This window comes from Chanodichthys erythropterus, chromosome 16, assembly GCF_024489055.1.
Source record: "Chanodichthys erythropterus isolate Z2021 chromosome 16, ASM2448905v1, whole genome shotgun sequence".
NCBI lineage: Eukaryota > Metazoa > Chordata > Actinopteri > Cypriniformes > Xenocyprididae > Chanodichthys > Chanodichthys erythropterus.
Genome location: NC_090236.1, coordinates 26,987,360 through 27,003,676, shown reverse-complemented (window position 1 = coordinate 27,003,676; position 16,317 = coordinate 26,987,360). Strand labels below are relative to the sequence as shown.

Genomic DNA, 16,317 nt, shown 5'->3' with positions numbered 1-16,317 from the left:
TGGTCACTCGCCACACATCTTTGAAGGACCATGGCGGCGATGCCAATAAACAGGCTTGGTGGTCGGAAACGACGAGATGATTTATGGACATACTTTCAGTATAATTCATCAGAAAGAAAAACGGAATGCATAGTATTGGGAGACGACGGTAAATGTGGCCACAAACTAGGTGGGAAGAATACCACCAACCTCAAGCGGCACCTGAAGGCTCATCACGCTGATATTTTTTCGAAGGTAAGTTAACTAACAAGTCACGCTTTTAACATATCATATACATTCAATTTTACTCAACAATCGGCTTGTGACACATTTCATGGTAAGCTTAAGGTTGTGCATATATCTACTGGTGCAAATTTGCTGCTAACTTCAGGCTAATATTAACGTTAGCTTGGTTGCACTAACTCAGGGATGCAAACAGCGCGCTTATCAGCACCTCCCGCTTTTTTCACGTCAGTTTGGGTGACTTGGGTCTGAGAGGGTCTGATTATAAAATTCACAAAGTCATCTGAAGCCATTTCATAGCTTAATGTGAGGTACAGAAGTTTATTTACATCATTAAATTAAAGTTTTTGTGTATTTGTATTTTATGTTTGTTGCTGTTTTTAAACGACTCGCTAGTGTGTGCCTGTTAGATCACACACATCGCAGGGACTATGAATTGGCTTCAAACGCACAATAACTGGAATTTAAAACTGAAGAAACAAATGATCAATAAACTGTTGGACAGATATACGTTACACTAGGAATTGTGCGCTCGACATTTCTTCGCTTTGTGCCGTGTACTTTTAAATGCGCACTTGAGCAGCGCAGCACACTGTGACTCCATGTTGCTTTGAGCACATCATTTTGCACCCGCGATGTGCATACGCACGCGCTTTGTGCGCTCCGTTTTGAAGCGTTTCATATTATCATGGTTTTGCGCACTCAAAGATTATTAAAAGCCTATATTTTTATACATAGCCTACACAATACATTTAAAATGAGCATAATTTAATTGTATATTATTTGTGTGTAGTGTAGGCTATATAAATACATACACTTCTTAGCTCTTGACATTCATATATAAATATAAAATTGTGATATTTGCTGCGGGGTGAGGGCTTCGATAACTCTCTCTCTTTTTTGACCATACATGTGTTTGCATCCCTGAATGTTTGTGTCACTTTTATTTGTTGAACATGCAGGGATTTTGGCCGGGTAGGAAGTGTTGATCGTCATTATGTTAAACCATATTTGATTTCAGTGACAGTCTAAAATGTGGAGGGAAAATTAGCATTTCAGACCGGTTGCTGTTCCCCATGTTTCCCAAATCGAAAAGCTTCTTGAACAAAGCGTCAAAGAAAATACCTTTTTGTTTTCTAAACGTAATGTGTTGAAACATGATGATCTGCATAATATATATACTATTATTACTATTGTAATATACAGTATACACACATACACATTTAATTGTTTTGTATTCACATGACATGACTTTTACAGATGTACTTTGTATAGAGAGTAATTGTCTTTGTTTTCTCCTCATCCAGATCCCAGTGACCAGAACTCCTATACAGAAATCTGGTTGTCCAAATAACGACGGGGCACAGACATCTATCGAAACAGCCTTCGCCGCAGGATCTAAGTACAAGTCAAACTCTGTGGAACAACATGTCAAAGAACAAGCGCTCGCTCTTTGGATTGGACGCACTGGTCTACCTGCTTGCACAGTCGAGGATGAAGATTTCATCCACATGATGGAGACCTTTGATAAAAGGATGACCATACCCAAAAGAACAAAAATAAACAACTTAGTTGACAAGATTTATGATGACGAAAAACTAAAGTACAAAGAGCGGCTTGCCAGAGCACGTAAAATAGCAATTGGGCTGGACATATGGACCAAAAAAGGACTTACAGCTTCATTTCTGGCAATTAGTGCATGTTTTTTTTGCACTGTGGTCAACAAAGCACAGCACATATTGTTGAGACTTGTTCAGATCGCACACCCACACACGGCAGAGTGTATAAAACATTGTATTGACCGATGCATAGAGGACTGGGGAATACCACAACACAAAATTTTAACAGTCATAACTGACAATGGAAGCAACATGATTGCAGCATTCAAGTCTAATGAACCAGATGAGCCCACTAGCTCCTACTCCGAGGATGAATCCATCGAGACGCAGTGACCCTGAAGATTCTGAGGTGGCTGTTAGAGAACGCCAGAGGTAAATTACTTCAGTTTGCTGTTAATTTTCAGTATGTTAGTCACTCTTGAGTTATGCTTGTATGTTATAGTCACTTTTTTTTAGCAATTGTTCATGGCAATTTTATTGAATGTCCTTAAAACTATTTATTTTTCTCTGTATTTTTGTCTCTTCTAGGTTTGGAGCCATAGATATGAGTAGGACCCCCTGCGTTGTACACACTCTACAACTTGTGGTGAACATGATCCAGAAAGACACTAGTGTCAACCGACTGCTGAGCAAAGTTAGAGGTCTTGTTAAGCTCTTCCGCAAGTCATCTGTGGCAACTGAGCGACTGCTGCAGATGTGTCAACTAACCCTGATCAAAGACTGCCCTACTAGATGGTCCAGCACATATCAGATGATATCACGGCTTCTCCAAATCAAGGACTCAGTAGTTCAGGTTGCGGATGGGATGAGCTGGGACTATTTACTGTCAAGTGAGTGGCATAAGCTGTCCGCTCTCAGAGATTTACTCATCCCCTTCGCTGAGCATACCCAGTTGCTCCAGAGTGACACACAGTCATTATCCCTTGTGGTGCCTGCCATTCTGGACCTGCAGGGTCACCTGTCTGAGTTCCCCCATGCCCAGGGATCTAGCTTTAAGGACCTCGCTTCCCTGGCAATTAAGATGAAGGCAAACATGGACAAGAGGTTCAGCTGCTTTCTTGATCACACTGACTCCAAGTTTTCACCTCTCGCTGCTGCTGCATGCTTCCTTGACCCGACAGTTGCACCTGAAGCACTCCTTGAAAATGATGATGAGCAAATAGAGGCACTTCTGAGAAGATCAGAAGATTATCTTGCTCAATTGGTGCCACCAGTTGTACGGGAGGAGGAGGCTGAAGATGAGGAGCCAGCGGAGGGAGAAGAATCCAAAGAAGAGCAGCCTCATAACAAGCGGCCCAGATTCAGATTCTTGTCCAAACCAAGCCGGCCTTCCAAGTCTACCATCTCAAAGCCGTGTGTCAAGGAGGAAATCAAGAAATTCAAGGAGCAGTTGTCACAGCCTACAAACCAAGAGACTGCCCTAGAATTTTGGGCTGCACAGGGAGATTATGTTTATCCGAGCCTAAAACCTATTGCCTTAGACCTTCTGGCCATGCCAGCATCTCAAGCATTTGCTGAGAGAGTCTTTAGCATTACAGGTGACCTCAGTCGTGGCCGTCGTAATAGAGCAAGAGTCATTTTAGAAAGAAGTGCTTTCCTGAAACTGAATCGAGGTCAGTAGGCTAATTTAACGAGCATTTAATTTTAAATTTTTTTTTTACAGATTACTGTGATATTCTGTTTTGGCTTGCTGTGAGACTGCACTAGAGGTAGGGCCCTCCTCTAATTCATTGTGTTAAACCAACGTTGTTTTTATTTATTTAGTAAATTAGTTTGCTTTCTTTAAAGACCAAATACTGTGTTTACAGTATTCAGGGATTGTCGTATTCATTTTTATGTTCAACACACTTCAAGTGTCATGTTTGTTTCATACTTTAAATTCAAGTATGCATTCCTAAGAACCTATTCTCAATGCACCTCAGTATTATTTATTTATTGTATTATTTTGTTTCAGAATGTTTGCAACTTTGGAGTTTGTACAAGTTAAAGATAGACAGGGTTGTATGATGTTTGTGTTTACAAATAATATGCATCTTGTTGTTGCACTGGCAGACAAGTTGAAGCACAAGTTGTAGAGCATAAGTATGTGTTCCTCAATAGCTTATATTTTGGGCATGTTGTTCATTGCACTTTAGCAATTTCTTAAATAAAGCAACAATTGCCAAAGTAAGAATGTTTTTATTCCTGGCTTTTTTGGAGTAAAACAGTGATTCCACTGTTACCACTTTATCTGTGTGTAATGTTGTAGTAGCTCAAAGTTTTTTGCTGTTTAAACTTTAAACCATTCCTTTATTACTGTGATTAATGGTGAAAATAGGCAATGTGCTGAAATTTTAGAAGAGCATCAATTCATGGAAAAAATATAACTTGAAATATGTGGATAAAAGGTTTCTGCCCAATGCGACCATGAAGTACAGCTTGGCAGCACTGCATCTCCATCAATGAGAAAGTCTAGTTTATTATGCAAAGCTTTTAAGGTTAACTGTTGTTTTATGAATTGCAACACTTGTTACAACCTGTCAAACCTAAGTCCATTTCCAATACTTTTTAACCTAAATTAATTTGTTAAAGACTACATTTGTTTTTTACTAAAATTGACTAAAACTTGACTAAAACCTTTTTGCGTTTTCGTCGACTAAAACTTGACTAAAACCTTTTTGTGTTTTCGTCGACTAAAACTTGACTAAAACTATCAAGTTTATAAGTGACTAAAATGTGACTAAAACTAAAAAGCATTTTTGTCCAAAAGACTAAGACTAAGACTAAAACTAAAAGGGCTGCCAAAAACAACACTGATGTAAAGTTAATTTGCTTCAATGTACCGGTAGGCACCTGCGGCTTATAGACACGTGCGGCTTATTTATGTTCAAAATAATATTTTTTTTAAAATTCAGTGGGTGCGGCTTATATTAAGGTGCGCTCAATAGTCCGGAAATTACGGTAATAATTCTGCACACAGTGTATATGAATAATTATTAATTTGATTTAGATATAATATAATCATTGATCACACATAATTGGTTTGTTCCAATTTACCCTTCGCTAAGACTTAAAAATAACGTTTCTGATAAATTCTGCCTTTTTACTGTCTCCACAGTTTTTATATAGCAATGCTACAAAACCGTAAAACAAATCTTTAAAGAAAAACAGCATATAAATGCTTTATCGTCATAAGATTAAAAACCAGCCAATTTATACCACTTCATGAGCACATATTCCTAGGAGACGTTCTGAAAAGCTTTTCGGAGCTATCAACAACATCAATTCTATGTTTCATAGACTAGCCAGTTAAACCAAAACATTTTCAGTCCATTCTCATTTATTTGTAAAAACCTTTTACAAAGCTCGCTGTAAGGCAGAAATATTATCATATGTTCCTGACAGGAACTGAGTGAGTCATAACTCAGTGTGGGTGAAGTAATGAAGCCATGTTTAGTCTCTGAGATATCCACTGAGTACACATCACTGCAGAGAACATTAATGCTTTACACTTTGTTAACACCCTCTGGGCAATAAACTTCATCTCATTATTTTTTCCAGGCCCCTAAAGAGGTGACCAGTGTTTAGTGATTTGCTCAAAGCTCCAGTGAGAGAGTTTTAATTACTCTTACTTGTAATCTACTGCCTTAATTATTCTAACAAACACAACAACAACATACAAATACTATTTCACTATTTGTGCATATGTACATTATATGATTTATTAAATAATGTTTTAAGAAAACCTTGAACATAGTCCACCAAAGGCCAGTGATGTAGAATTATAATTCATTTATGTTAATCTAATATTTCTCTTGCTCATTATGTACCATTAGGATGAAGAAAAACATCCGCAGCAGACTAAAAAGCAAGTAGGAGAAAAAAACAGATCTTCTAGATTTCATTTGTTTATGGAAATTAAAATCAGGCTAAATTAATAGTAAAAAAAAAAAAAAAAAAACTCATCCCACTGACACTTGTCCTCACAAATAATGCCTGCACTAAACAGCTCATAAAATCAAAATCTCAGTTAGCTTCCAGATTAATTATGTTTAATTCATGCATCTATTTTTGTAACTAGGTTAAAATTTATGAAAAGGCTGGTGCAGTTTCCATCCATGACTTGCCTCAGCGCTCATTTAAATTGTGTATAACAGTAAAACATGGTCAGACAATAACAAGTGTAGGTCTAAACTAAAATAATTCCTCATAAAACAAATTGCATAACAATTGAATGCGTTCAAGAATACATTGTCCAAATTTAAACTGAAAAAAAAAAAAATATCTCAACCTCAAAGTCTCTGGCCGCTCTTACCTCTCTGCTCTCTTTGTCAAGAGTGGGACTTTTCTTGTCCCAAAACTGGAGGCTCTGGGAGCCTTGTTTGCAATGCATGTGTATCTGAAATGAAGGCTGAAGCTGAATAGAAGGAGAACAGGACTGGAAGAGCTTGTTCAATGGATTCAGCACCAAGGTAAGAATCATGATCCACAAATAATCTTCCGACTGCTCGCGGCTCAAGTGGCAAAATCCATGACTCCTCTAGCATGCCTGGGGAACGGAGAGCACAGGAGCTACTCTCTTCAGGATCCAGGACCTGTCCACCCCCAATTCCTAATTCTCTGTGCTTCTTTTCAGCTGACTTCTGCTCTTCTGGCTTTGTCCATTTAGTGGGGGTTCCTCCTGGTTCTTGCAGTCCATCTACTCCTATGTTTTGTGTTACTCCTCTACTACATTTAGCAAGGAAGTTTAAAAGTTTTGAGGTAAAGCCATTTTTAAGACCTGTTTGCACTATTACTCTGATTCAGATGCAGAATAGCTGCCAGTCACTTAAACATGTATACAGAATGAGAGAGTGAGTGAGTATGTGTGTGTGTGTGTGTGTGTGTGTGTGTGTGTGTGTGAGGGAGGGAGGGAGAAAGAGAAAGAGAGAGAGACAGAAAGACAGACAGACAGACAGACCAAACCAAACCAAACCAAACCATTACTGGGACACATATATTTCCCCATAATTCATCAGCTAACAAACATTAGACATTCTATTTAGTACATCAGTTCTCAATCTTTTTGACTTGAATATTGGATAGTTAAACACTACTTTGTGGTTTTAAAATATTCTGATTCTTTTTTTTGTTTTGCTTTGTTTTGTTTTGTTTTTCAGTAAAAATGGATATCGAGGGGGGTTATTTCAGTTTTCAATTTTTTTTAGCATTTTTTTGAAGTCTTTTAAATGTAATGTATTTAATATAATATAATAAAACAATTTTTTGAGTCATACTTGGAAGTTTCCCCAACCCCTGGCTGAGAACCACTAATTTATAAGCATGTTCACATACATTTATACAGCTCATATCTTCATAGTTTTGTTGAATTACAAAAAAAGAGAACAAATATAAATGATTTGGGTAACACTTTAGTATAGGGAATATGTATTCATTATTAACTATGACTTTTCCCTCAATAAACTCCTAATTTACTGCTTATTAATAGTTAGTAAGTTAGTTGTTAAGATTAGGTGTTGGGTAGGATTAAGAATGTAATAAGGTATTAATATGTGCTCAATAATTACTAATAAACAGCCAATAATCTAGTAATATGCATGCTAATAAGCAACTATTTAAAAGACGCTAAAATAAAGTGTTTACCATGATTTGCTAGTCTTGATTGGAAATAGTAGTACAATGCCATAAGAAAAGTGATTGAAATGAGTTTGAAGATCACCTGCTTGTATTTTATTTCTAGTAAAAGGATTATACATTTTCTGTCTAGGTTTATTAATATCCAGAGTGTTGAAGGAGTTTACATTGTGACCTTTAGTCAATACTTCAGTTCTCTTGATGATGAACCTGCAGAAATGTTCATCACCATTATTGAATTTCTGTCACCTCAGATAATAAATCACATCAAAATCCTTCAGTGTCCCTCATCTCAAGGCCTGTTTCACCCTCAGTGCTTATTAACCAGCATCATCTCGCATGAAATTACAAGGCTGGTGCTGGGTCCATGTGCATTAAGCAAATATAATATTTCAAATCATGTTTATTCACCAATGTCACCCAAAAAAAGAAGCATATTTGACTCCTGTGTCCTTGTGAATTAGCTATGTGTGAGTTTGTTGGGGTAAAGAGGTGGGTGGGGGTGGACATGTCAGTCCAAGGCCAGTACTACAGCAGGGGTGTGAAAGAGAGAGCACATGAGGGTGAAGGAACCGGCCTTGGGACTGAAAATAGCCTTCTGGGACGGAACTGCAATGAAGCTCCAACAAACCATAAAACACTGTTATTCTCTCTGGCTCCTTGTTCTCTGACTCACCAGACAATTTACATCTTTGATCTACAGCCAAGACATCTACTACCTTATAGAGCTCAGTAAAAGCTAAACACACTTTTAATTGATCAGATTAGAAGACAGTGTTGGCAGGGAATCTGCGATCAATAAATAAATATAAATTGTGGTTCTCAATCTTTCTTACTTCACAAAACTATCCGAAGGCCCCCAAATTAATATTATTATTTTAAAAAAAAATTATAGACACTAGGAATGTCCATACATTAAAATAAGTTAATAAAACAATTAAAATAAAAATAATTACATTTCAGATTCCATAATTTTTAATTGCTGAATGTTCTTCGGGCATATCTCTTTTTTAAACCAATGAATTTGCATGACTCTTCCAGATGCTCATGATTTACTGGATAAGGATTAAAGGGTTGATTAAGATTTCGCTTTTTTAACTTTAGCTAGGGTGCAATGTTGCTGTTAGATCATAAACAACATCTGCAAAGTTAGGACACTCAAAGTTCAATGCAAAGGGAGATATTTTATTTTAAAGGAATCGCTGTTTAAGGACTACAACAAATGGCTGGTAGGGACTACAACAAGCTTCTTCAAGGGTTAGTGACATCACTAACCATAAAAATTTACATAAACCCTGCCCCCGAGATCACGGAACAAAGGGGGCAAGGCCATGTTGGGCTGCTTTAGAGAAGAGGAAGTGTTGTTGTAGTAGAATGTTGTTACCATGCTGTCTTTTTTTTTACGCTGGACTGCTTCACAAATGAAAAGCTGGATTTGCACAAAAGATTAACATGATGGCATATGCTAGTTGATGAGTTGAATCAACTCCATGGCAACTACATAAATTTATACACTAACCATTCAGAAACTTCCAGATGCATTCTAAAAGTTGTTTCTTCCTGAAGCCGGGCACACATTTAACGACTAGCTAAAACATTCTAAGACTGTGCTCAACTTACAGTGATTGTTTCCTGTGACTGAAGCAGATTTAAATACTTACACATGGAATTTGAACACCAACTGTAATCGCAGACTGAATGCAACTGGCTCTGACTGGATGCGTTTGAGCGCGATCAGTCATAAGTATCAATTTACATTCATAATCAGCCTTACAATCGCTATGTGTGGGCGCGGCTTGAGTCTCTCCTTCAGTGTCCAAATCCATTTTGAACAATGTAAGGCTGAACACGTTACTGACAATGATCATTTTGGCTGCGTGAGATTCTCCAGCTTTGTTGTTGTAGAGCAACCAAAGTGCGAGCTTTTAAAGCTCTGCCCTCTTTTGAAAGGGGGCCTGGAGCAGCAGCTCATTTGCATTTAAAGAGACACACACAAAAATGATGTGTTTTTGCTCACACCCAAATAGTTGTGAGCAAATAGGTGTGAGTAAAAATTTGACAAGCTATAATAAATGTTCTTGGGGGTATTTTAAACTGAAACTTCACAGACACAGTCTGGGGACACCAGAGACTTATATTACATCTTTTGAATGGGGCATTATAGGTCCCTTTTAAGAATAAGGATTTAATAAAATATAATGCACAGGTATTTATGACTTTTACAGGTCTAGAAATCACACTACCTCATATGTCCAGGTTTATATGTATATATAAAAATACTATTTACTTACAAAGAAAAAAGATTTACAAAGCTGCTGAGAGATGATTTAAAATAAGAAATACCTTGATTTTAAAGGTGCCATACAACTTTTTTTTAAAAGATGTAATATAAGTCTAAGGTTTCCCCTGAATGTGTCTGTGAAGTTTCAGCTCAAAATACCCCATAGTTTTTTTTTTTTATTCTTTTTTTTTACTGCCTATTTTGGGGCGTAATTAGAAATGAGACGATTCAGGGTGTGTGGCCCTTTTAAATCTTGTGCTCCACACCCCAAGAGCTCACACTTGCCTTAAACAACATAAAAAAAAGTTTACACAGCTAATATAACCCTCAAAATGGATCTTTACAAAGTGTTCGTCATGCAGCATGTCTAATCGCGTAAGTACAGTGTTTATTTTGATGTTTACATTGATTCTGAATGAGTTTGAGGCTAACGGCTAATGCTACACTGTTGGAGAGATTTATAAAGAATGAAGTTGTGTTTATGAATTATACAGACTGCAAGTGTTTAAAAATGAAAATAGCAACGGCTCTTGTCTCCGTGAATACAGTAAGAAACGATGGTAACTTTAACCACATTTAACAGTACATTAGCAACATGCTAACAAAACATTTAGAAAGACAATTTTCAAATATCACTAAAAATATCATGCTTGCTTACCTAGTCTGATGATTCACCTATGCAGATCCAGACGTTCTGCCCTTGTCTAATGTCTTTCATAATGTTGGGAACATGGGCTGGCATATGCAAATATTGGGGGCGTACACCCTGACTGTTATGTAACAGTCGGTGTTATGTTGAGATTCGCCTGTTCTTCAGAGGTCTTTTAAACAAATGAGATTTATATAAGAAGGAAACAATGGAGTTTGAAACTCACTGTATGTCATTTCCATGTACTGAACTCTTGTTATTTAACTATGCCGAGTTAAATTCAATTTTTGAATTTAGGGCACCTTCAATTTATTTTAAATTATTTGACATCTTGTTGTCCTATTTTAAATCTTTTTCAGGCTCTTGGAAATTTGCTGAAGCCCACAGCGCCCTAGTTGAGAACCACTGATATAAAACATTGATTCCTGTAGATTCTGAACATACGGCTTAAACAAAACAAAAAATTATTCATTTGACTTGCTGGTTAACCTGTCACTCAAATGAGATCACAACAACAGCAAACCACAACGTCTTACATTTTTCGATGTACGAGAAGCCATTTCACTCAGATATACATTACAACAGGGAAGAAAAGTCTATCACAATTTCCAAATTCATATTGTGAATGTTTTCCTTACATTTTGTTATACATTGTATAAATAATAAAAAATGTGTATTTGGGATTGGAGTAACCAAATCAATTACCCATTAAAAAAATCCATATTGGTCAACCACTAATTTGCACCACTAATATGAAGTACTGTTTTGATCCTTATTATATTCACACAGCGAATGAACATAATAAGGTTATATATATCCATCCCTTGTGTGTCATTTCAGGCTTATACTGTACATGCTTCAATGCAAAAACTTTCCTGATCTCCTGCCTCGCACCAGCTGTCCACCAAAGTCATGACATGGAGTCCTCACACAAAAGACCCCTCCATTAAAAGACCATTACTGAAGTACATAACAACCCCCCTCACAAATCAATTAACAATGCTTCTCAACTGCCTTCACAGAGCAACCAGCCAACATTCAGCTCCAGGGTGTCCTGTCCTCATCTGACTGTGAAGAAATTAATTCAGGTCTTGGGAACATCACAGGTAGAGAGTTTAGATGTATAGAACTGAAGAAGGCTTTGAGAAAGCTATCAGTTGAAACACTGAAGTTAATCTCATGGGGAAGCAGTCAGAGAGGGCAACCATCGATCAAGGAAGCACTACAACCCATAGGGCACTGCCATTTGCAGTGAGTGATTGTCTCAGTGCCTCACAGACGGTGGTGTGGCAGTCAAGGGCATCTTTGTGTTGAGATGAATGTAGGGTGCTTGACCTGACTGCTGTGACTGTGATGAGAAGGGCCCAGTACTGACACCACAACACCAATCTTACAAGCCGCCAACAACAGGCTCTGGGCAGAGACAAATGCCTGTGTTTCCATCCTGTGCCAGTGTTCATGTCCTGTGTCATCATTTTCATTACAATTACATACAAAGAACAGGCATGTTCTGTAACGATTTAAAGGGATAGCTCACACTAAAATGACTATTTTCATTTCAGGGTGATCTCTTAAAATTGCACAAGGAAAAACAATAATGAGAAAAAAATTTGAGAAAGCAAAATTACAAACCGGTTTTCCTTTCTATTAATTTCCTGCAGCGAATATAAAAGGTTAAGTTACTAGTTTGTGACAACAATAGTTATGGGTAGTTAGTTTTTAGGACCCCCTAAAAACTAAAAACCTGCTCTATTGTGTAGTCCCAGAATAACACTCAAATTAAATCCTGAAATAATGCTTACACTGACGATGCATTTAACTCTGAAGCAATGCCAATCTAGAAGCAGCTGTTAACACCATCTGACTCCACTCGACTCGACAGACTACCATTTGACTACAACTGATTTAAAAATCATTGTTTCCTTTTACTTTAAATACACTGAACGTCACTGAATTTCAAAGAATTCTAAATATTTATAGTCTCAGTGTACCATGAAAGGTTATGTCAACATAATCCAAGCATCAAGAACTCAATATTCTACTGGTTGAGTTTTCAGTTTAGCTATGCATTATTAATAAGCAAAAAATGTATAATAATAACAACTATTATTATTAATTATTATAAGTGAGTTTACTATAAGTCAATGTTTAATACGTAGCGTATGAAAAGTTTGGGGTCAGTATTTTGTTTATGTTTTTGAAAGACATCTCTTTTGCTCACCAAGGCTGCATTTACGTGATCAAAAATGCAACTGAACAATAATATAGTAAAATATTATTACAAATTAAAATAACTGTTTTTTACTTGAATATATTTTAAATGCAATTTATTCCTATGATGGCAAAGCTGAATTTTCAGCATCATTACTCCAGTCTTCAGTGTCACATGATCCTTCAGAAATCATTCTAATATACTGATTTACTGCTCAAGAAACATTTCTTATTATTTTGAAAGCAGTTGTGCAGCTTATTTTTTTGTGGAAAGCATGGATTCTTTGAAGAATAGACATTTCAAAAGAACAGCATATATTTGAAAATTATAAATGAATTAAATTAATTATAAATGTTTTTCTCAAAGTCAGACCCCAAACTTTTGAACAGTACTGTATATTAAAATGGTAAAAACAAAGCGCACTTTCCTTGAAAACTCACCTCCTGTGCGACAATACTAGAGATGCGAACAGCCCTCTTCACCCGTGTGTTTCTCCGCTCATTGCTCTCTTGCGCCCCCTCCTGAGGAATGCTGCCTCTGGCACTAAAGGACATATTTCTGCTCCATATAGATAGCTGACTAGACTCTGTTATCCACCACTGTTCATCTCACCTCACCTACTGCTCACAGGAACAGCCAATACTGTCATCCTCTGAGTTGGATAGCTTCCGTCAATGTGAAGGCTTCTCTTCCAAATATGTCTCCAATAAACACCTGATTAGTGTTTAAATTTCAGAGCAGTTGGCTTTTTTCACGCTTCAAAGTTGTCCTGTCTTCGAAATCCTACTGCTGTTCAGAACGTTTTTTGGTCACTCCAAGCGAATCGTCACAACAATATGAGTAAACTGCTGATCTTTACATTAGTTTCTCATACAGAAAACGGAATATGAGTCTGAACAGGAGGAGCATGGATCCATCGTCATGCTGTCAGTGCAGCTGTTCCACTTTTTCCACGCTTTGCCTTTTAAAGAGAGTAAACTGCCTGTGGTATCCCTCTCCATCCCTCCCTCTCTCGCTTTCCGAAACACTGTTTGTATATGTTCCTCTCGCTCTCTCTCTCTCTTCTCTGAGGAAGTCCCACTCGGGAAGAGATGTAATTGCAGCTGGCTGTCTGATCCACCTCCTCGCTCTTAGTAGCCCAGCTGCAGGGCTTGATGGATATCCTCTGTTCCCCTGATAAGCACAAACATGCTAAAAAAAAAAAAAGCTGTTTTTTTTTCTCTCTGTGCCCACCTCCCAGGCATGCTACAGTCCCTCACTCGCTTCTCTTATGATAATTTTCACCCACATTAGTTTAAGTAACCATACTTAAATTACATGTTTAAAATGAAAGCCAAGTTAGTATATGCAGTGAATAAATGCCTTCTGCCAAACGTGGGTCACTGCTCACATATACAGATTTGTATAATTATTCCCATTTGAAAGATAGTTAACATTTACAACAATACGCTTCAGTTTGTTAACAGTTTGTTGTCAGGTCATGAACTAACAATGAACAACATTTTTACAGCATTTATTAGGTTAATGATTATTTATACTTTTTATTACCATTGTTCATTGTTAATTCATGTTCCTGCATAATGCATTAGTATATTATAATGCATGTTTATGTTAATTTATACAACTTAAAGTGTTAAAAATGTAATAACGTACACTACCATTTGATAAAAAAATACAGTAAAAGTAACAGTAATATTGTGAAATAGTATTACAATATTAACTGTTTTCTATTTCAACATATTTTAAAATGTAATTTATTTCTGTGATGGAATAAACATTTTTATTATTATTATTATAAATGTTGAACAGCAGCTTAATGTTTTTGTCGAACTATCTTTTTTTCAAGATTTTTTGATCAAAATAAAGTAAAAAAAAAAAAACAGCATTTATTTAAAACAGAAATATTTTAAAACATAATGTTTTTACCATTACATTGTGACCTTGTTGAACAAAAAAAAAAAAAAAAAAAATCATACTGACCTCAAACTTTTGAAGCGTAATGTATGAAAAATTTACATTAACCTACTTAAATAAATGCTGTAAAATTATTGCTCCTTGTTAGATCATGATACCAAATGCTTTAATTAATTGAATCTGAAAGTGTTACCAAAATATATTACTAAACACTCACTGCCAAAGAACAATGAAAAACAAATATCTACACCCTGGCAAATACATCTCTGACCATTCATTCATATTTTTTGGGATGTGTTGGTTGGCATTCACTTTGAAAACAACTGATCTATAAGTCGTGTGCACACTGACAGCATAATTACTCACCCATGATGACTGACCTCATGCGTGATAAGTCACCTTTTTCATGTGTCAACATAGATCACACACTTCCTGTCTGATGGCTCAGACTCATCTAGTTTAACCAATAATGACACAATGTAAGATAATAATACAAGGACGTCAAACCAATATCATTCCAAGACAAAATGTACTGTACGTCTCTGCTTTCTAGGTGATAAGTGAATAAAAAAAAAGTATTGGCAAAGATAATAGGACCTCTCTGAATATGCAATACCACATTAACCTGTTTTTATTCATATTTACTTAGGACAAATTCTCATGCTCCAAGAATAATGCACACTCACATTGTGCTTGACTTTATGAGTAAAGACAGAAAAGAAAAGCATGCAACTGTGGAGAAATATATTTAAATGAAGATGCCCGAAGTCATTACACATTATTCTGAAGGAATGATAAATTATTCAAACTCCCAAGTCTCGCACAAACAATTCTTTCTATATTAAAGTGAAGAAATGGTGTTCAGTCATAGCTATTTTAATGGTTTAAAGTATTTCTTTATGTCAAGGTCTAGTGCTAGTGTTTCAATGTCAGACGTTTGTGTCAATGCCTACTCTCACAATGCCAGTATCTTCTTTCAACTGTCACTGTAATTTAATTATAATTATAGACTTTAACACCCATACTGTCACATTATGTCAGTGTTTGAGTTTTTCATGGACTTTTAAGCCATGTTTACACTGGTGCGTTTTTGTTGTAACTGTTTCAGAAACGATCTCCGTCCACAATACATGACCGAATTCGCGTGTCACATGACCATTTATGCACACTGGGCATGTAAACAATTTCTGATTGCTCTAACAATAGCTTGCCTCTTGCAAATGTAGGCAGCTGTAGTATTATAAAATAAAGCAATAAGCCCCAAGAAGCCATGGTTTACAGAATTTATAACAGCTAAGAGGCGTTGGCATGACGCGGAGCAGATCGAAAAACCCCCTTAGCTGTTATAAATTCACTGTAAACCACAGCTTCACAGGGCTTATTGCTTTTATAAAACGGTTACCACACAATACAAATATTAAAGGCAAAAAATATGTATCAATGCAACTTTCATGAAGTAAAATCATTAAAAGGCTTTTATATTTAACTGGTTGTGAACATGGAACAAGACGCAAATGACAAATGCATCGACTAGCGACGTCAGTGTCAGCAGGGCACAGGGAAACCCATTAAATGTTAAAAGGACAAGATCGCAGTGTATATTCAAACTGATTTTTTATTATGAACATAAGACTGACCTGAAGAAAAATGCTAAATTTGAATGTAGGTAATACACTCGTCACTCAATATCTCTCTCTCAATATTCTTCTACATAATGCAGTAAGCTTCGATGAACAAAATCAATAGAGAACAAACATGTTTACGTTGCTAAGAGTGGTTGCTAAGACAGACACAGCAACATACACAC

General features: G+C 36.5%; 2 protein-coding genes across 3 annotated transcripts in view; one reads left to right on the top strand and one right to left on the bottom strand.

Annotated features, from left to right (window-relative positions):
- The window catches only part of kcnh2a (potassium voltage-gated channel, subfamily H (eag-related), member 2a), a 56,139-nt gene that overhangs the window by 18,441 nt on the left and 21,381 nt on the right, over nucleotides 1-16,317 (bottom strand). The gene's annotated exons all lie outside the window — the stretch shown is intronic.
- Nucleotides 2,152-4,310, top strand: LOC137003019 (zinc finger BED domain-containing protein 4-like). The gene is made up of 2 exons (XM_067363029.1): nucleotides 2,152-2,213; nucleotides 2,370-4,310. The coding sequence occupies exons 1-2, from the start codon at nucleotides 2,152-2,154 to the stop codon at nucleotides 3,460-3,462; spliced, it is 1,155 nt and encodes a 384-aa protein (XP_067219130.1). The 3' UTR covers nucleotides 3,463-4,310.